Here is a 20062-nt window from a genome sequence, read left to right as displayed (position 1 = left end):
AAAAAACAAGAATTATAACATTCCCTGGTTTAAAGGTAAATGTACAATAAAATAAGAAACTCAGACACAACTGAAAAAATGTAAATGTTTTTTGAGTTTTACTAATCACTCGCTTCTGAACACACCGAGACACATTTTAATTACTGTACACATTTATTCAGAAAATCACCTGAAGAGTCACTCTCTACCACTGAAATACCTCCTGATAGGAACTGCTACATGATTATTTTTGCTACATTAGAATCAAAAGCACATTTTGATTCGGTGGATAAAAACTGATGAACACATATGAGCAATAAATAAGCTTTTAGTATTCTGCGAAACATTCACCAGTGACCTCTCTTGCAAGCTGAACTAAAATGCCGCTCTTTCACAATAAAGTGTATCTTCTATCTCTAAGCCCATTCCACCTGCGTCAGGAGTTATTGCAGTTCATTTCAGACAAGGCCACCGGCTGCCCTCGAAACAACCTCTGCATCTGTAAAGGCAAATGATCCAAGGCCAATCTAAGCTTTCAGTCACTGCTTTTTGAATCTTTCGCAGAAACGACATAAATATGGGTCTTAAATGTACCTGCAGCTCATAAGTTAGCTTCAAAACATGTTACATCAGCAATGACACGGTCTACAGACATCTACAGCAAGATGGGTGCACAAACTAAAGTGCTGATATTGTGACTGAATCACTGAGGTTGCGATCAATCCTAGATTCTCCTATACAATAAAAATAAACAGCATTTCAAGGAAGCATCAGGTTTTTCAGCCGAGAGAAAGGCAGGATAAATATTTCTGACTGCATGCAGGTCAACTAATGATAAAGGGTTTTTACTGAATATGGCGGAGAGGAACAAAACTTGACCTCTAACTGCAGACCTCCACAGATTTAGCCCTTAATCAGGTTTGCAGCTGATCTTGTTGATACAGTAGTGTTGAAAGTAGCTGGTGAGATAAAGGTGAGTGTCTGCAAAGTATTCATATTCCTTCTGAGTTTCATATTGGGACTGCAAAAATGTTCATTGTTTATTGGGGTTTCATGTGATAGAAAAACACAAGGCAGTGCATCATTTTGAAGGAGGAGAAAATTAAGACTCAGGTTTTAATACATTTTAAATACGTCATGTATTTGTCTTCAACTACTTTACTCTTCTGCTGTGTATGAGAGTACACAGCAACTCCACAGCAGGGGCCTGAAGACAATGCTATGTATAGATTAAACCATAATCGTGCTAAAATGGCCTAGTCAATGTCCAGATGAGAATCCAACTAAAAATCTGTGGCAAAACTTGAAAATTGATGTTCAGAGCTGCAAAGTCTGCAAAGAGCCTGAGATATTTGGCAAGGAAGAATTATCTTTAGTCATACTCCAAAGCCTCGCTGGTGTACTTAAAGCTAAGCTAGTTCTATGAAGTGTTCTCTGTAGGAGGCCTAAGAGTACATGCATGCAGCACAGTTATAAAATGGGCATCTTTTACAGACGCACTTCACAATTATGCACAACCCTATGCTGATCTTTTCAAATAAAACCCCAATAAAATACAGTAAATGCTATAACATTACATAATGAAGAAAATACAAGGAGTGTGAATACTTTTGCCAGGTGCTTTCATACTGTAGGACTCTGTGGTGCATTCAAGGCCGTCAGTCACACTGGCCTCCGCCAGATTCGATTTTCCTGGCTGCAGGACCCAGCTCCACTTTACAAACCCTCTGAGCAAACTTCAGAGAGCATAACGTCTCGCCCACGTTGCTCTCCAGCGCCGACACCTTCGGTGGAATGATTCAACTCAGTTAGAAACGCTGTAAGAATCGGTTGACGGATGGGCTGAAGGATTTCTTTTACCTGCACCACCATGACGGTCTTGCTGCCTTTCCCCAGGGAGTCCTGTAGCAAGTAGGTAAGGCGAGAGTTCCTGAAGGGGATGTGGGTGTGCCGACCCCGAAGAGCCTGGATGACGTCCCCGAGCGCCAGCAGGGAGCGGTTGATGTTCTGGGCCTCCTTCAGCCGCTCCCCTTCGGCTCCAGACTTCCAGACCCGCTCGGAGCCGGCCAGGTCCACCAGGTTCATCTTACCTGAACAACACGGAGTGAATTCACAGAAAGGCTTTGTCTTTGAATGACAAAATTCCTGACAGTTCGTGGCGAGAAGGAGAAAAAATGCGTGACTGACCAGTGGTTTTGGAGCCAGAGGCCAGGTCAGTGCCCTGGACGGTGATGCACAGCAGAGCGTGGGAGCGTGAGCTGTGCTGGTTCATCTGAGTGCCAAAAGTGATCCTATTCCTACGAGCTGTGGCTAAAATCTTTACAAACAATAATAATAATAATAAAAAACCCTTAAGCATCTGTAATGTATTCATGGAAGGTGATTAAAACGGTATGAGATTGTCCCACCTTTTTAATGTGCTGAAAGCTCCTAACTTCTGTAACCCTGAGGCCTGGAACGTGCAGCTGTCCCGTTCCATCTGGGTTGATCTTTATGTCCAGCTTCTCTCCATCCTTACTCAGCAGGTCTCTGAAAGACAAACCATTCTTAACCTCCCTTTGTCACAATATGTGTTACAGTATGTCACCTCCCGTCGAACAGCAGAACCTGTACCTCAGCACCTCATTGTAAATCTCCACAGAGCTGACTGTGACTGTGTAGGACCACATGTCCTTTCTCTCTTCGATCTCACTGAAGAGATGTTTCAGAGCTCGCTGGTTGATTCCTGGGTTTTCCGCACTGCCCTGGATAATAGAAGTGGCCATGTTATGTTGTTGGGTCTTGAGATTTTAAGACAAGCCAGCATTTTCAACCGCCATTTTTGATTTCCTCATGATCAAAAGTGGCGATCAGGCGATGGCATCTGAAACTTACCTAATATTTAGTTTTTAATGAAAATATATAAGTACAGAAGTGATTAACTGACGAAGCTTAGAAATAAATTCAGGAGCACTGTCTCATAACGAGATATAAGGCTTGTTGAAAAAAAAAAACGTTCTCGTTATAATGAGTTTTACATCTTGTCATAATAGGAAAGTTTCTTGTTTCAGTGATAACAATATGTGCATCTAATTAAAAATGTGCCATTATCATGAGTTTTTTTTTTTTTATGTCAACAAATAACCTTTATCAGTGCATAGTTGCAGCCAGGCTATAAAATTTGTGTTTACCTCCATGGTGTAGGTTTTTCCAGAGCCTGTCTGCCCATATGCAAATATGCAGACATGGTAGCCATCAATGCAGGAAGTCACAAGAGGTTCAATCTCCTGAAAGACCTGTTCAAACCAAACCAAGAGTGAGGTGTGGGGTCAGAGGTCATGTCACAGTAACGTGTTCTTCAAGTCTTCGCCTCTTCCACTACCTCTTCCTGTGTGGCATGTGGCTGGAAGACCTTGTCCAACTCAAAGCTGCGGCCTTTTCCCTTGCTCAGCACAGTGAGGGAGGACTCGTTGTTGGGGTCCGTCGTCACGACAACAGACTGACCTTCCTCATGCTGGTCCTCCTTCAGCACAGGCTTGACCCGGCACAGCACACGGATGTTGCCTGAAACAGAGAGAAAGCTCAGAGAGAGAACAATTCATCTGTATTCACTGGAGCAAACGTGACTCTTCCTCACCTTTCAGCTCCACCAGCTGCTCATGGAGCTTCCTGCGCAGGGCCACTTCCTTCCTGTACTTCTCCAGAAGGTCCTTGTTGGCTTCAGACATCTCACTGATAGCTGTTGAGATCTATTAAAGATTTCAACCTCAGAAATCTGATGTTTCTTTCCACCAAACACAGGAGTTCAGGTCTCAATTACCTGCTTTTTGGCTTCGTTGATCGCTGCAGCGTAAAACTCTGAGAAGTTCCGAACCTGACTCCTTAGACTGGCATAGTCTGTCTTCATGGAGCGCAAGGTCGGAGGGAGAGCTGTTAGACGCTTCTGCAAAGCTGAGAGAGAAAATAAGGCGTGAAGAAATATTCTTTGATTGAGCAGAACGTCTTGTGAGCAGAAGCAGAAGCGACTGACTGAAGAATTGGTCCTGCAGGTTCTGAAAGTGTTCAGCGGAGCAGCTGGCTGCAGCCTTCACCGCCTCCTCCTTTCTCTCCTCCAAGTGGCCGATCTCCTTCAGTAGTTCCTCTCGCAGGTGACTCATTTCTCGTTCGTACGCTGCAATCTGGAAATATTTTATCGCAACAGTTTATCAACCTGTCAGCTTTACATTTACAGTGACTTAACTCTACACTGTGTTGTTACAGAACAACAAGAGGGCAGAACTTTTATTTTATTTTCCATTGTCGGCTCAGCGGTTCATTGCATTTATTTTAAATTATTTCTAAATATTAACGGTTTTAATGGCATATAGCTAGCAGTAATGGAGAGAAAAACTAAATAACGAGTGATGTTCAAAATGTGCAGGACCCTGTAAAGGTACTTGGCATTTTCACCAAATAAATACAATGAACTTGATTTTTATGTGATAGGCGCATACAAAGTAGTGCATAATTGGGAATTGGACTGTGATTTAAGAGTGGGCTTTGACTAGGCCTTTCTGATACATAAAAAAAAAGATTTAATTGAAACTGTATGTTTAAAGTTGCTGCTTCAATGTGATCCTTTGACCCAGTCTCAAGTATTTTGGAGCCTCCTGCAGTGTTTAATGCACAATGCTGACTTTGATGATCTATCCCTGCATCAAAAAAAACCTCCATGAAACGTTATGGTCATCCATGTTCTCCAACAAACCGAAGGATTCAAAGAAAATTCATCCTGAAAGTTGAAACCTTTAGTGCTTACCTTGTGCTGCAGGTTGCAGCTATACTCATCCGACTTCCTGATCTGTTCCTCCAGCTGTTTGCACCTCTCAGTCTGATTGGACAGCCTATCAGACAGCACCTCATTTCTCTGTCTGGCTTTGGTCAGCTGCTTCACTGTGGCCGGCGACTCCACCTCCACTGTCTGTGTGACGTACTGGAGAGAAGATTTACATCTTTTCAGGGTCATATAGATACACCTGAGTCCCTCTGGAGTCCACCACAAGCCCGTTGAGATGCTTCACCTTCACAACGGGCTCCTTTCCTCTTTCTTTATTCAGCTCCAGCTCCAGCTCCTTCACTCTGTCTTCCCGTTTTCTCAGCTCCTCTCCTCTCCTCCACTCCCTGTGTTCGCTCTTCCTCTCCAGCTGTGAGAGCTGCTCCGCCCGCTGCTGCAGGGACGTCTCCAGCTGCTGAACTCGGCCACGAAGGTTCTCGTTCTCCTGGTGTGTGAAACGAAGCGCGTGTGCACGTTGACGGCGGGTTAACATCGGCACACATGTGAGCTCGGAGCTGAACTCCAGCCTCTCACCTTGATGAGCATGGTGTTGGACTGAGACGGGATGGCCGACAGCTGCTGCAGGAGGCCTTGTGTGACGCTCAGGCTCTGCTTCAGGCTCTCGTTCTCGGCCGACAGACAAAGAACTCGCTTCTCTGAGTCCGTGGCTCCCTGAGGGTAAAGTCGTCAACAAAATGAAAAAAGCGAACACTGGCGCTCATTGGTTTAGCTCATCATGAGACATTTTTTTTGTCTGACATGTTGTTAGTACGATATCTTTTTGTAAATACATTAATGTATTTAATAATGAATCCAAATTATGAACACAGAAGTGAATTTTAATAAAGCTAAAGAGACCGTGGGCTCTGCTGATTGCTTGAAAAGTGAGAAACACTTGATGAATGACTCAGTAGATATGTTGCGGGACTCACAGTGGCTGTCCTCAGTCTCGATAGCTCCTCCTCACGCTCCTCTATGCAGCTCTTCAGCTCATCGATCTAAAAAAATGAAAGCAATTTGAAAATTTGACTAGAAGTGTCAGAATGAACACTTGTTTTTCTACTATCAGAAGAAGAATGTGAAATATTTGAACTAGCCTCTTATTATGTGGGAATATTTTACATCTAAGACATATTTCTCTGCTTATATTAAATAGAAGTGGCACTTGTGCAAAATATCAAAATGAAAATGACAGTTTTGATGGTCTGCTTTTACAATACGTAGGTGTATAAGTTTAAATCCATGCTCGAAAGAAACACAAGCTCGCTTCATGAAACATAAAATACATGTTCAGTATTCATATTTAGTAAAAACCAGCCGTGTACCTGCCGCTGAAAGGCCTGTATGCGGGTATGCCTGTCTCTTTCTTTTTGCTCCAGCTGTGAGTGCAGCAGACGCAGCTCTCCTCTCAGTTTGCTCCTCTCCCCCTGCAGCCCGTACAGCGTCTCCACCAGCTGGTGGAGGCCAGCTGGATTCCCCGCGTCACTGCTACACTCACCTGGAAGACAGGAAACAAAACCAATGACATCCAGCACAATCAGCGATTTAATCCCAATAATGTTCTTAGGGCAAAAACTGCAGCAATAAATTTACTGAAATAAAATTTGCTTTTTGTATTTATTCAGATTCTTTTTTTTTATTATTGATTATGCGAAACATTTCTGTGCATGTAAAGACTTTTTTTTTTTTACAAGACTGCAGTAACAGTTGGTAGAAATGCAACCCTTTTTTACTCAGACATCCTTTAATTTCCCTAACATTCCCACGGCATGCTGAAAAGCTCACGTGTAAATCTAATATTTATTACCATTGAAAGTGGACCAACTTTTTTTTTTTTTTTGCATCCATAACCACTGTGCGCTACCGTTGACATCGTTGTGCTTGTGTTCTACTTCCCGTCCCAAGATGCAAATTTAAAGACATGAATTATAATAATGCAACTCAGCAAACCTTTTTAAAACCACCCTGTGCTCCAATCTGAGCTGAAGCAGCGTGACTAACAATGCTTCCGCCTCTCTGATTTATCAGGCTCTGTTGTCTCCTATTTTCATTTTGCAACTTTATGCTAATTTTATTAAGGTTGCATGTCAGATTTGTCCTTGTGGAGAGGTTACGGAAAGAAATCTGCAAAAGGAATTAAACAGGACTGTAAATTTTAATGTAGCAGCGTAAAATTATGGGTAAAAAATCTTTTAAACTTCTAAATGTATTTGTGAAACTCTTGTGAGCTAAATAGCCTAGATAGTAATGACCCAGCCATATTGGCTGACATCTTGCATATTTATGATATACAGTATCACTCAGACCTGCACTTTCCATTGCACCTCTAAAAGAAGGGATAGAAATAAACAGAATAGCCTTGTGACCACCGGGACCGCGGGCTATTTTTATCTCAACTCGTTTACACGTGCTACCCCAGCATGTGCCAGACCTTGTAGCTCCATTTGCTCTGGTTTAAACAGCATCAGCAGACATGTTTTATTCACGTCAACACAGCTGAGATCCAGCAACTCAGGGGAGTCATGAGATCCTCTTAAATTTATCTGAAAAACTGAGACAAATTTGCTCATTCAAGGAGCTGCATATTTATGCACCTGTTAACAAGCTGCACAGCATGGAGTGACACTTTATGAGCGCTGCTTAGGGTTTCTGATCTGAGGTCAGTCTGGTTACATCTGAATCACAGCAGGTACACACAGGCTCTGAGAACCAGGGGGCTGGGCTGGTTTTTGTGACGACACAGCTGCTGAAAAACATCTGGCAAATCTAATCCTTTTTGCTTTACTCGTGTCTCAGATGTTCCAAAAAAAATGTACAGAGCATGTGAAAGAACATGCAAAACTTAATGTGAAACCGATCTGCATATTTTGGCATTCTTACCAGAATATGCTATGTAACTCCTGAATTACAGTTTAATCTGGGTTTTGAGTACACAAGTATAATCCAGGTTACATGTTATTCTGATAAAAAACCTACAGGTTGAGGATCTTAATTTACTTTCACCCTATCAATCCTATGTGAAGTTATTTACCTTTGGAGCCGTGTGCAATATTATTAAAGCAATATGTGAGACTTTTCTACGCAATCAATCAAATTTATTTGATAGTCAGTTTTTCTATTTTATTTTATTTCAATTTAGTGGTTGTTGCTTTTTACTGATCCAAAAACAAACATTTACTTCGACTTGCCTTTTGTGAGAACATGTAAGGCAACCAATCAAAGTTCTTTTGATTTTATTCGCCTGTATTTTTGTTTCTGTTGCTTTTACAGCAAAATGTATGAGAAGTATGTGAGTAGCATCAATTAGCATCAACAATTGTCAACAATCAATCCCAAATCCTTAAAGCTGATTTGTTCTAAAAAGTCACATGGTCTTAAGATGACATTGAAGTTCCAGTGACATTTCCTGCACAGCTACTCTGCTGAAAATGATCATTGAGCAGACATATGTGTAATAAGTCCAGTTCTCCCAGATGGATCCACTGCGCATGCACCTGCTGCACAGCCAGTACCATCGCCATCATTCCAGTCGAAAAAACAAGAAAAGCATCCTTTCGCTCATCAGTTAGGAAGAAAGAAGCCGTTTGAGGAAACTACAGTGACACAAGTTCAGACTGAATGCAAGTCTACTGTCCTGGAAAATCCCAAAGCAAGCGAGATTTGGCATGTACTGATTCAACGATTGGCCTAAATCAGATGGAAGAATTCAAAGAGGAATTTGACGAGATTTATACTTGCTAGATTTATAACAATCATCATTGCCATTATTGTGTGTGGGAGTCATTCGAGTCAAATTCAAGCTCAAATGTCGTCACCCGGAACACAACTATATTAGCTGTGTTTTTTTTTGTTTTGTTATTTTTTTAAAGGTGTATTGTGAAATCCTGCAGTGGAAATTCATTATTGTGAGTGATCACAATTAAGCTTGTAGGTAGCATCTTCAACAAAGACTATGACCTTTACATCTGTCTGTTTTTCATGATCCCGTCACAGCACGGCAGTGATAACCTCTCCCTCCTTCCCCCCCTTCTGTCTCACCCTCGCTCAGGGGGCTGCTGGGACTCTGCTGCTGACTGATGGCCTCCTCCAGGCTGCTTATGATGCTGTTCTTGTCTCTGATGCGCTGGCGGTAGGAGGCCCGCAGAGTCTTCATCTGACGGCGGTGCTGGACGCGGTGCCTCTTCAGCTGGACCCGGTACTGGTCGGCCTGCTGCTGTAGCTGCTGGAAGTGGGAGTACTGCTCCAGAAAGCTTAGCAAGTGAGACATCACTGCCACCAGGGGAGAGTCAGCCAGCTGTTTGACGAGGAAACACATCCTTAAAGTTGATCAACCTGATGCAGCATAAATGGGGGGTGAATTTATGCTGCATCAAGTGTGAGATACCTTTCCTGTTGCCTCCAGCTGGACCTGAGAGGCTCTCCTCTTCTCAGTCTCCTGTTTGAAAGACAAAAAAGCTGCCAGAGGAGTGCAGGCTGGGATGTCTGGGGCATTATCCTCATCTTCATCACTCAGTTCGTCACTGTCACTGCTGCTGCCTGTACAAGCATTAGGAGAACAACAGAATGAAGGACTGTTTGCGTAAGTGGGACCTCCTCATGAAGGACATGCATGGTTTCTTTCTCGCGCACTCACTTGATTCACTAAATCGAGCACAAGATTTTTTTGTTCCGGAGGCGTGGCCATCTCGTCTCCTGCTCCTTGTTTCCATGGAAACAGGTCCTGACTCCTGTGCACAGCATCGTATTCAAGGGTCAGACGGTAACAGACACAAAACACACGCACACACACACACACATGCGCATGTTTTTACAAAAGAAACACATATTCCATATCCAGACATGCGCACAATTACATGCAATAAAAATCCAGCACTGTGAGGCAACCTGTGGCCTGATTGATGTTTCCAAAAATATCTGAACAGAAAATCTCTGAGGATGCAAAATGATGTGGCTAGACTCACATGTGGGGAAGCTCCACAGGCTCCATCCTCTTCCTCCTCCTTCCTGAAGACAGTGTAGAAGATGTAGACTAAAAGCGAATAGAAGGCGTACATCTCCACGCTGTCAGAGAGCTCCTGCAAATTATAAATGCACCTGCTGATTTAGTTATTATGAAACTGATGTAAAGCATAAAAATGATCAGACTTAATCTTAAAATAGAGAAACCGATCATCTAAATGCGAATGTTTAGTTTTTTTTTCTACGATGCACTGGAACCTCTTAAGCATTTTTCTATTATCATTTCATCAAGCTGAATTGTCTTCTGTACCTCATCAAACGACCTCTCCCTCCCGATAATAGGAGCCTGTGATTCCAGCCCTTTGTATTCCGATGTCACGCTCCATCTGCGTTGTCAATCCCAACTCCTGCCATGCAGCTCCTTTTCTCTGGACCTGCTAGAAGATCCCTGCACCGCCAGGCTCATTCTGTTCTCCTCATCCTTTCTCCTCCCCTTCCTTTTCTCCTCCTCTCCACTTTGCTCCATCCACCAGCTGCAGCTCCACGGAGCATGCTCAGTATGGCTTCCTGAGTCGCTGCAGTGGTGCAGCTGCAGATGCAGGGAGAATTTACGGAGAGAGTGGGGTGGTAGAGCCGATGATGACAACACTGGCCTGGCTTGAAGGAAGAAAGGAAGGAAAGAAGGAAGAGATGATTCAGTTCATTCTTCTGCGGATGTGAAATAAACAAACATTGCAGGTTGTTGATTTTAAGCAAGTGAGTAGTGAAACAAAGAAAATTGCTAAATGTTACTGAACAAAAATTAATCTTAAAGAATGCAGATTACGCAAACTTTGTCTTTTATTAGTTAAGCTAACACTGAGTGGTAAATGATTATAAAATGTAAAGGAGGAAAAAGCAAGTAATAGAAAAGATTTGAAAATGTATTTATATGTATTCAGTGACCTTTACTTGTATAATCCTAAATCAAATTGAAATGAAATAAAAGTGCCTTTTTTAATAAATAGATACCACCTGTATTAAATTACATTTCTGAATTAATACATGTTGTGGGGAGATTTATAGAGAAGTTTGGCTGTAAAATTACATTCAAAGTTCTGAATATCTCATTAAGAACTTTTTGATCCATCAAATGAAAATGGAAAGAGCAAAGAACAGAAAACCAAAACATGCCATCGACTGAAACTGACAGGCTGGACAAGAAGAGCATTCAAAAAGCCCCTAGTGACTCTGGAGGAGCTGCAGAAATCCAACAGTGGAAAATCCCAAGTAAAAAGTACTGAAGTTTGTGACTGCAATGCAAAAACTTATTTTGTTCATAAGACAGATTAATTACTTTTGAAATACATAAATTTCTACAGTAAAAATAAGAAAGGAACAAAACAGGCAACTCCATAAACATTTGTCTTTAGGGCCAAGATGTCCTCAAATGACTTGGGATGCAAAAAAGAAAAACTATTTCTAGCATAACACCTCAGAGTTTGGATTGGAGCCACAGATGTTTTACACATACTGCAGTGAACCAGTTTAGGCAGCCGCTGAAACCCTGGGAGACGAGCTGCAGCATCTTTTCCCTGTAGCTCACAGAGGTGTGATGAGCATCAAACTATGACGGAGATAAAGTTAGAGCTTTGACCACTGCAGATATTTCTGACAGTGATAGTGCTGAGGCTGCAGAGGAAAGGCTTCCTAAACTCTGGAGGTAAAGGTTCTTTCTGCTTGCCTCAGTCCAAAATAAAAACACAAGCAGGTAAAAACAGACAGTAGCAACACCAACTTGACAAGAATTAAGCAAAAACAGATAGAAACTCAGAAAACACAAGAAAAGAATATTTTGACTTTTACCTGCAACTCTTAAAATGTTTCAGTTTTTAGCACTGCAACAAAACAACTGAGAATTTGAACTCACAGCTGGGAATTATCACACTGGTTTTGTGTAATTGTATGTTTTTATTCAACCACAGATCATTTGATATTCAAATGAAGTCTGGTTTAGTTTCAGTAAATTTCATTAAAATAATATCTGGTATTAAAACAATGGACGCACTGCAAGTACTGAAAGTAGGCTTCCCAACAGAAGTCCTAGTTTTTTTTAAATGTTAATTAGTAAAACATCAGTTAGACGTACTTATTTAGTGTTAGCTCATGTAATACCGTGCTAGTTTTAGGGCAAACCTGATTCCTTTATCTTGCTACCAAGGGACCAAACTGATCTCCTAAGGTGGCCTTTATCAGTTGATCTCAGGATCAGCTGAAATATTCCTGCTTTTTATTAAAATTTCATTTTTCTGTTTTTACGCAAATGATCTTGATTTACACTGCACATAAAAAAAAACAACACAAAAACAGTGCTGCATGGAAAGGGCAGACCACAACCAAAAGTAATAAAACAACAAGCCCACATAATAAAACAAAGTGATAAGTTAACAGGAATAAATTGCATTCGTAATAAAACAGTGAAATTTGAACACAAAAATTAAGAAAATAAAAAAATACATATGAAACAGGATAGACAAATGTAATCTGTAGTCTAAAAATCACCACTCAGATCCACAACACTATCATAGCAGAGCTTCCCAAATTAACACTTGAAATGTCATTTCACCCTCTGAAAAAATGGTTATTTTAAAGGTTTAATGCCCAACTAAATGTTGTCATCAGTACAGTCATCCTCCAAAACCATTTTGAGTTCATTTCAAACTATTTTGAATAAAAGGCAGCTTAAAATGGGTTAGTTACAATATTGTATATAAATTCTACAATATTAATACGCAGACGATTTAGTTTTCAACAGGTTGTAAACATTATGTACACAAAAATAAATATGCATAAAAACATTGTAGTTCAATTCCTGAAATGATGTTGTGGATTCTGGTTTTAGGGTGCTATCCTAATAATATCATAGGCCAACTTCTGGAAAACTCTCTAATAACTTTCTGCAAAGTAAATGTCAAAAACCCACAGAGAACATGTGAATTACAGCAGCAAAAAAGTGTCTGCTGCTGTAAAAAAGTGTTCAACCTTATAATGGTGGAAATGTACATTGCTTTTATATAATCTGTTCAGCCAAGTTAGATGTTTATGTCCCTTTATCTCTGAAAAAAAAAAAAGATCACCACTAATTTACACATTTATTGTTCAGTCACATCCAACAGAAACTTGTTGAGGGCTTTTGTTGAAAGCCAACAGCCTATTGACAACCACCCCTTTAGAAGACATTTCAGAAGTGCTTCTGCAGCAGGCGGAGAAATCAGAGGAGAAAAAGCGTTCGAGTCGGCCCTCTGTGCCAGAAGTAACGGGAGGCTGAGGGCCACGCCGCCTGCGGCCCCTAACGCATTCCCTGCAAACAGACACACAGTCAAGCAGCAGGACAGAGAAGACAGGCCCATGCAGCGAGTCAGGACAGTCAGCGTCTCTGCTGAGAGCCAGTCTGAGATTCCGAGAAGCAGACAGGAGCCGCACAGGAGAACACGAGCCGTGTTGTGGTCCTGACTGAGCCAGAGGAGGTCAAAGGAAACCAAAGCCGGAGCCAGAACCTCGCCGGTCCATTCTGCCTCTCTCTGAAGTGTGGAGGCATGGAAGAGGCCAAGAGCTGCAGAGAAGCCGAGCAGGAAGAACCCAACAGAGGGGCCCCTGTGGTCCTATAAAGACAGACAGTATAAACACATTCATGGTATGTGATGACTGTGGATTTATGCTGGCACAATGTGTGTAGGAAGAGTAACAGAAAGGAAATAGTTACAACTTAGTGTGTAGGTTTTAAAAAGCAAGTCCCACGAATTGTTTACTTTGACAAGAGAAAACGCATTTTTCATTTTAGAGAGCTTCACTCTATAAAATGAGAGACTTAACACACTAAAACGATATGTTTCAGTGTGCTAACTCCTGCGTTTTTATTGTGGTTAGTCTTAAAATATATGCCTACCTTAAAGAGTCTATAGGAGGTGTGCAGGGCTGTTGCACACAAAACACTGTTGGAACCGGAGGTGACCCAGTCCATTACGCAGGACGCCATTGATCCTGATGCAAACACACGTCTGAAAGCATCCGCCAGTCTGCCAAGTAGTAACACGCAGATAACGTCAAAGAAAGTCTAAATAAACGCATTTCACGGAAGTTATTAGAACACATCAGGAGGTGGACCAATGAGGCTTCCTTACTGATGATAACAGAGGATAAAACAGCAAACTCATCGGGCAGGAACAATCAACGGTTTGTTTTTGCACGTGGTCAAGCCCTAAATCCAGTGCGCAAGCGCACAAAGAATGCCTTCAATGTTGCTCGTAAAAGCTGAGCTGTACCAGTTTCTGAAGCGCCAACAGCACCCTGTCACGTAGCATCAACCGACAATGTTTAAAGTAAGTCAAGTTATTTTCTTCTTTATTCTGACGTGATGTTATGCAAACCTGGATCCCGATTTCCATCATGTTCCAACTATATGACTAACTTATTCCCTATTTCTGTTAAGAAGCAATTAAGTAGGTTTTAATAATATCCAGCGCGTGAGAAGATATGTAGAGGAAGGAAACAAACAGGAATTGATCTGCAAGATGCAATTTATACAACAAATTTGTACAACTCAATTTTTTGAAGTCAAAACTGTTTGGTCTTGATCAGACTCACATTGTTGTCGCCCAGACCATAACTTTGACACAATTGCCTAGATAAAGCATTATTTGAATATATTAGACAATCTCAGCACACCTCAGATGCTCTGTAAACGTATGCGAATCTGTTAAAACATTTGATCTAAATAATTTTCATAGTCATTTTTGTCTCGCTATTAAAATGTCAAATTTCCGTTCCTCCTGACGGAACGTAAACGCAGCAAAAGTTCGAAAAGTATGGCGGCGGTGTGTTTGACAACATTAACAGAGCAGTGGATACGTGACAGACTTCAGTTAAAACATCCTTCTCTTGGTAAGACGGCCTCCCTAAAAAGCGCTCGGTATAAAACCGAGAAAACATCGAGGGTAAATTATTCACTTTAAAGCTTTTCTCGTTGAAAACGTAAACCTGAGCCTGAGCGGCGGCAAGAAGCTAACCAGAGCTAACGTAGCATGAGCTGTTTCCTGCATAAATAATGTTGTTTTTTTTCTTTAAACAGGTGATGTTCGGACACTGAGTCTCCCAGGGACGCATGAGGAGAAAATCGGGCATCTTGGAAGTGCTTTGAATAAATTCTTCCGTCTAAAGTCTCTGGATTTGTCTTACAATGCCATCGTCTCGTTGGAGGTTTGTTTTTCTGCAGCTCATTCATTGACACGACAGTATCACGTTTTCTTTTTTCATTTAGCTATTCTCCTTCAATCCGTTCAAACTGACACAAATAAATAGTGCTTAGTTGTTAACTGGAAAGACAAGAATGTGTTATTGTACAAACAAAAAGTTTAAAAGTGTGATGTGCATATATATATATACATATATATATATATATATATATATATATATATATATATATATATATATATTTGTCTTTTAAATAAGATTTAATGTGAGTAATTGCCTCCTGCAGTCACCTAATATTTCCAGAATGCAGTTTAATCTCAGCTTAAATACAACCACAACTGCAAGAATCGTTTTCCTTCCACTTCAAAGTCATGCTGTACTTTGTGTTTGTCTTTATATGAAGTCCCAATAAAACAGATGAAAGTATTTGGTCTCTCTCACATAGAATATCAGTTGTCCCGTCTTTCACACGTCTCTTCTAAATTCATTTTTTCTTACCTCAGTTGTGGTGTTTAGTTATAAGAAAAAGCAACTGTTTATATTCCTGATTGACGTTTGTTCTATTTATATAACCAGGGACTGAAGCACTTGAAGAAGCTGGAGAGGCTGATTCTTTACTATAACTGCATACCATCCCTAGAAAAAGTACAAGTGCTGTACGAACTGCCAGTTTTAAGGGAGCTGGACCTCAGGCTCAACCCTGTGACTAAAAATTGCCCAGGGTACCGACCACATCTGGTGCACGCCATGCCCAGCCTGCGAAAACTCGGTAAGACGTTCAAGGCTCATCACATTTGTTTGTCGACTCCAGTCATTCACGATTTTTCTTTTACAGATAATTTTCCAGTCAGAGACAAGGAGCGCAAAGCTGCAATACTTGAGTTCTCCACTCAATGTCCCTCTCTGCAGCACAGCAGCTTGTCCCTGGATGGACAGCAGGGCCTAGGGTAACACAGGAAGCCTTCACATTCTAGACACAATTTAATTACGCTTTCATCTTACCGCTATGATACTTTTTACATTTATTAGCACCTCTGGTACAAATATGAAAGAAGCTTTATAAGAAGTATCCTTTTCTAATCTCACTTAGACCACTGTGTGTTTATTCAGAGGATGAAAATATTATTATTTGTTGCCAGTAACAGAATTACTGGCAGTTCTTTCTGCTGGTAAGACAGCCTGTGTCAATGGGACAGCAGTCAGTCTTTCCTCTAACATTTCACAGGATTTAGGGACAAAGGTAAATAGAGGGTAATGAGAAATGCCATCCAAATGGCGAAATATTGTTGTGTTGATTCGGCAGTATGTTTTAGATTATGTATATGAATCGCGTTTTAGTTTTCTTGCATGGACCATCTGGAATTTTGCTTAAAATGGTGCTGTTAGCTTTTGACTAGCGGGTTTTCTCTTCTAACCCACAGCCACGATGCTATGTTGAATTTTGTTGAAGGAACAATCAGAGGTCAAGGGGAAGCTGACGCTCTTTACAAGGAAGTGGAGGGTAAAAGTTCAAACTTCACCAGCAAATATAATCCGCTTCTTCCACAGTTGTCTTAAATTTCAAACTCACGTCTTTACTTAGAGCTTAAAAGAGAAGAGCTCGATGACTTTGTGGTGCAGAGGAGTTCAACTCCAAAGAAGGTGATTACTTTTTTTTTTCTTCATATTTTACATCAAACTGTTTTATTGATCGCATTGTAAACATTTCTGAAATCTTCAGAGATTTCAGGTCACATGGGAGTTTTCCAATTAGAAATATTTTCAAAATTTTTATATTAACTTACAAAATGTCTGGAAATGTACCATAAATGTAACTTTTTTAAAAGTCCTAACTACTATTTTTTCTTTTAACTTACTAATAATAACTTCTTGTTTTTTTAATTGTAGGAATTGGCCAAGTCCATCCTTCGGTATTCCTCCACCAAAAACTGTTAAGTGTTCAAACTCATCCATTATTTCTCAGAAAACTCTTTGTCAGAATATCAGCTGGCAGCAATAGAAACTTTTTACCTAATTTTCTCTCCTTTTATCTATATATTATCTAAATAGTCAGTTGTTAACGTGTCATCATTTTGAATATAACACTGATCAAGAGTAGTTGTGCTTGAGTTGGGAAGTTCAGTCCACGTTGCCACTAGGGGGAGACAGAGGCCATTTTAATGATTTTAAACCAGAGCGTGTTTGTAACATTTATTTTTGCTTATGTATAATTTCCCAGCTCTTGCTGAGTCCAAAGACTCACAGATGAACACACTACTTCATAAACTAAGCTCAACATCACCGAAAGGAGCCGAAAGACCAAAAGTGTCGTTTGGTCCGGTTTTTGAGAAACACAAAACTGTGCCTGGAAAACAAAAACAAAACGACTCGTCCAGCCGAGCCAGGCAAAAGGCCAGGGGTCATTTTACTGCAAATCCTGGTGAGTTTTTAATTTCCTGTGAACTCCTTCACACTAGACTTAGACAAGTCAACACAGCAACAATTATTTTATGATATCAGTAACTGTATACTTGCCACATTCTCCCAGCTGGAAGTGACCACCGTGGCTCTTCGTTTGGTGAAATTTGCCCTCCTAGCCCGCTGCGTTCTGGTTTAATCCTCGCAGATCACTCTAACCCCGTACTATATCCGGCCAGGCTGACCTACTCGAACTTTAACAAGGCGGAAGGGAGATCTGACCCGCAGCCGCAAGCTGAAAAGAAAAAAAAGGTTGTCAGTTTTCTTTACTAATTGGTACGCTGAACCTCGGATTGTTCCATGTTCATTTAATTATATTTGCTGACATCTCTGCATTCCCCTCTTAGGGGGGTTACCGGAAACCCCTGGAGATGCTCCTCAATTTGGTGGACAAACACTGGCGGGGGGAGAGATCGCTGCATCACAACAACAGCTTCCTGTGTGAGCCGGCCAAAAAAAAACAAACTATTTGAGGCATCCAGTCTCAGGATCTAGAGAAGATGAATGTGTTCTCATCCGATCTATTTCTGGCTGTAGCTCAAGCGGTGCAGATCCTCTCCATGATGGAGAGCAATATTTCCAGTCGGGAGGCTGAGGTCAGGACCTTAAGACAGGAAGTGAACGCGCTTCGCTTTCAAGCGCTCTCCCGAGAGAACAAACACAGGACAGAAGCGTGTGACCTCTCCGCCCAGCTGGAGGAAGCTCGCACAGAGGCGGTAAGTTTCCTCCAATCTTAAAAAAACAAAATACTTTAGCTTTAAGAAAGTCGTTCATGAGTTGACACTTTTAATCCAGGGCAAACTGAATGAGCAGCTCAGGATCGTGTTGGAGGAAAATGTCGCCCTGCAAAAACAACTCATCAAGTTAGAGCGGCAGTATCTGAAGTCGATGATGAAAAGTTCTCCGGTTACTCAGATCCGAGGTGGGTGTGATCGCCAGAGATGAATGTGAGTCATGTTCCGGCTGTTTTCTGAACTACCAACACTTCTTTGCGTTTGCTCATCCTTAGAGGCTCAAACAGAAGTGGAGGAGCTGAGGAAAGAGATCGAGGGCCTCAGGAAAAAAGTGCAGGAGGCCGAGAAACTCCACGAACTGTCAAACATGCTTCAGGAGAGCCACAGGTAAAGACAGGAGATATTTTTTTCCAGTGTAAAATGTTGACATTTTTAGAGCATCTATGAACATCAATTTTCAAGTCTTCCCATTGCAACATGTAAGTAAACTTTGATGTCTGTAAAGCCGGATGGTTGACCTTCAACTCGGTCTCAATTGTTTGTCAGTTTCTTACAGAGTTTCTTTCAGGTTTGCTTGACCTTCTGATCAACTGACCAGTTGCCTGACAGTGTCAAAGAAAAGCATTCCTACAGGAATATGGTGCCTCCGCCATGTTCCAACATATTGTTTTCAGGCTGATATGTAGTGCAAGCCTTCCAACACACGTTAAATTTGCACATAAACCAAACCAACCAGGTTCAATTTCAGTTTCATCTAACAACATCACCTTGTTGCACATGCTTGGCGTCTCCCCTACACAAGGACCTCTTGTGGCTTTCTTTCAACAATGGCTCTCCTGAACTCTTCCTGAAAGGTCGACTCAAGTGTCAGACTAATGGTGAAATATTTTTCAAAGCCTAACCTGGCTTTAATCTTCTTCACAACCACATCCCTGGTCAGTCTGCTGAGTTCCTATGTTTCCATGATGCTCTTTGTTCTCTAGCAAACCTCTGAGGCCTTCACTGAAAATTATTAATTTTCATTGGATTTTATGTAAGGGAATTAGAGGAAATGGGACTGAACAGTTATTTTTATTTGTTCTTAACAAAAGCATGTATCATTGGTCTGTTGGCCTATCTTGTAAAAGCCCAATAAGGGGCCCTGAGAATACTGTAGCAAAGCTGGGCTCTTTTTGTGTGATTTGCTGTCTGTGTTTATGCTGCAGGTCCCTGGTGGCTACAAATGAATGTTTGCTTGCTGAGCTTCGGGCAACCGCGGAACATTAAAGCCATATTGAGACCCGAGGATTGCGTGTCAAAGCAGAATTATGCCAAGCTTCATATAAGCAGTAGGTACATTATTTTTGTAATTTTCTGCTTAATTTGATGGCTGGAACTGCTGCAGTTCCGGCCATCTACATCATGTACAGACGGCTTGCATTTTAATGAGGAGTCCTTTTATTCTGAATGATTATATATGGGGTGTCCTCTTGATATAAACAGTTAAGAGAACTGCAATTCATTCATGAAAGCTTGTATATAAGAGTGTGTCAGGGCTGTTATGTTAACAAATGATTTTAGGGGGAAACTACGAAGGTCGTGATGTGTTTCCTGGATCTGTGGCAAGATTGTGTCTGCATTTGTTTTTCTTCTTTTTTTTTTTAGGTCAGTCGTGTATCCATCTGCTTTCTACGCTGCCGTGGATTGAATGCATCAGGACTGCGGCTGCACTGTGACTTTATTTATATGTCTGCCTCGGGTCCGGAGAGCCGCTCGCACACGCACACTCTCCTCCTGCAAGCCTTCATACGAGACTTGGCTGAGCGCCTTTGAAGCGAGCTGAATGTAGCCGCTGCTTTTATCCTGATTTTACAGGTCACTGAGCGAATGGTGCGACCGCCGCAGAAGCACCCCTGAAAAGGCCATAAAGCGG

At 41.4% G+C, this 20062-nt stretch overlaps 2 protein-coding genes across 4 annotated transcripts; one reads left to right on the top strand and one right to left on the bottom strand.

Annotated features, from left to right (window-relative positions):
- Nucleotides 1–232: 232 nt before the first annotated feature.
- Nucleotides 233–10418, bottom strand: si:ch211-257p13.3 (kinesin-like protein KIFC3). The gene is made up of 20 exons (XM_055047547.1): nucleotides 10041–10418; nucleotides 9733–9846; nucleotides 9405–9498; nucleotides 9156–9307; nucleotides 8810–9065; nucleotides 6097–6269; nucleotides 5704–5769; nucleotides 5306–5443; nucleotides 5019–5216; nucleotides 4757–4930; nucleotides 3989–4136; nucleotides 3779–3909; nucleotides 3596–3707; nucleotides 3341–3522; nucleotides 3150–3254; nucleotides 2593–2723; nucleotides 2388–2508; nucleotides 2167–2296; nucleotides 1840–2069; nucleotides 233–1763 (listed from the first exon to the last, which is right to left on the bottom strand). Exons 2-20 carry the CDS (start codon nucleotides 9823–9825, stop codon nucleotides 1638–1640), a joined length of 2760 nt encoding a protein of 919 aa, XP_054903522.1. The 5' UTR covers nucleotides 9826–9846; nucleotides 10041–10418; the 3' UTR covers nucleotides 233–1637.
- Nucleotides 10419–14562: 4144 nt separating this feature from the next.
- Nucleotides 14563–20050, top strand: cep72 (centrosomal protein 72). 3 transcript variants are annotated; one of them, XM_055047865.1, is made up of 15 exons: nucleotides 14563–14650; nucleotides 14838–14965; nucleotides 15536–15728; nucleotides 15795–15906; nucleotides 16381–16460; nucleotides 16542–16600; nucleotides 16847–16889; nucleotides 17178–17378; nucleotides 17487–17668; nucleotides 17764–17857; nucleotides 17954–18132; nucleotides 18212–18338; nucleotides 18426–18537; nucleotides 19356–19478; nucleotides 19795–20050. In XM_055047865.1, exons 1-14 carry the CDS (start codon nucleotides 14575–14577, stop codon nucleotides 19414–19416), a joined length of 1647 nt encoding a protein of 548 aa, XP_054903840.1. In that variant the 5' UTR covers nucleotides 14563–14574; the 3' UTR covers nucleotides 19417–19478; nucleotides 19795–20050. The 3 variants fall into 3 exon arrangements, with proteins under 3 accessions (XP_054903840.1, XP_054903838.1, XP_054903837.1); XM_055047863.1 differs by having other exon boundaries at nucleotides 14568–14650; nucleotides 17565–17668; XM_055047862.1 differs by having other exon boundaries at nucleotides 14568–14650; nucleotides 19356–19482.
- The last annotated feature ends 12 nt before the right edge of the window (nucleotides 20051–20062 follow it).

Source organism: Poeciliopsis prolifica, unplaced genomic scaffold (genome assembly GCF_027474105.1).
Source record: "Poeciliopsis prolifica strain line A6 unplaced genomic scaffold, Auburn_PproV2 SCAFFOLD026, whole genome shotgun sequence".
Lineage (NCBI taxonomy): Eukaryota > Metazoa > Chordata > Actinopteri > Cyprinodontiformes > Poeciliidae > Poeciliopsis > Poeciliopsis prolifica.
Note: the sequence above shows the minus strand (reverse complement) of the source record. Positions and strands in the feature narration are given on the sequence as shown.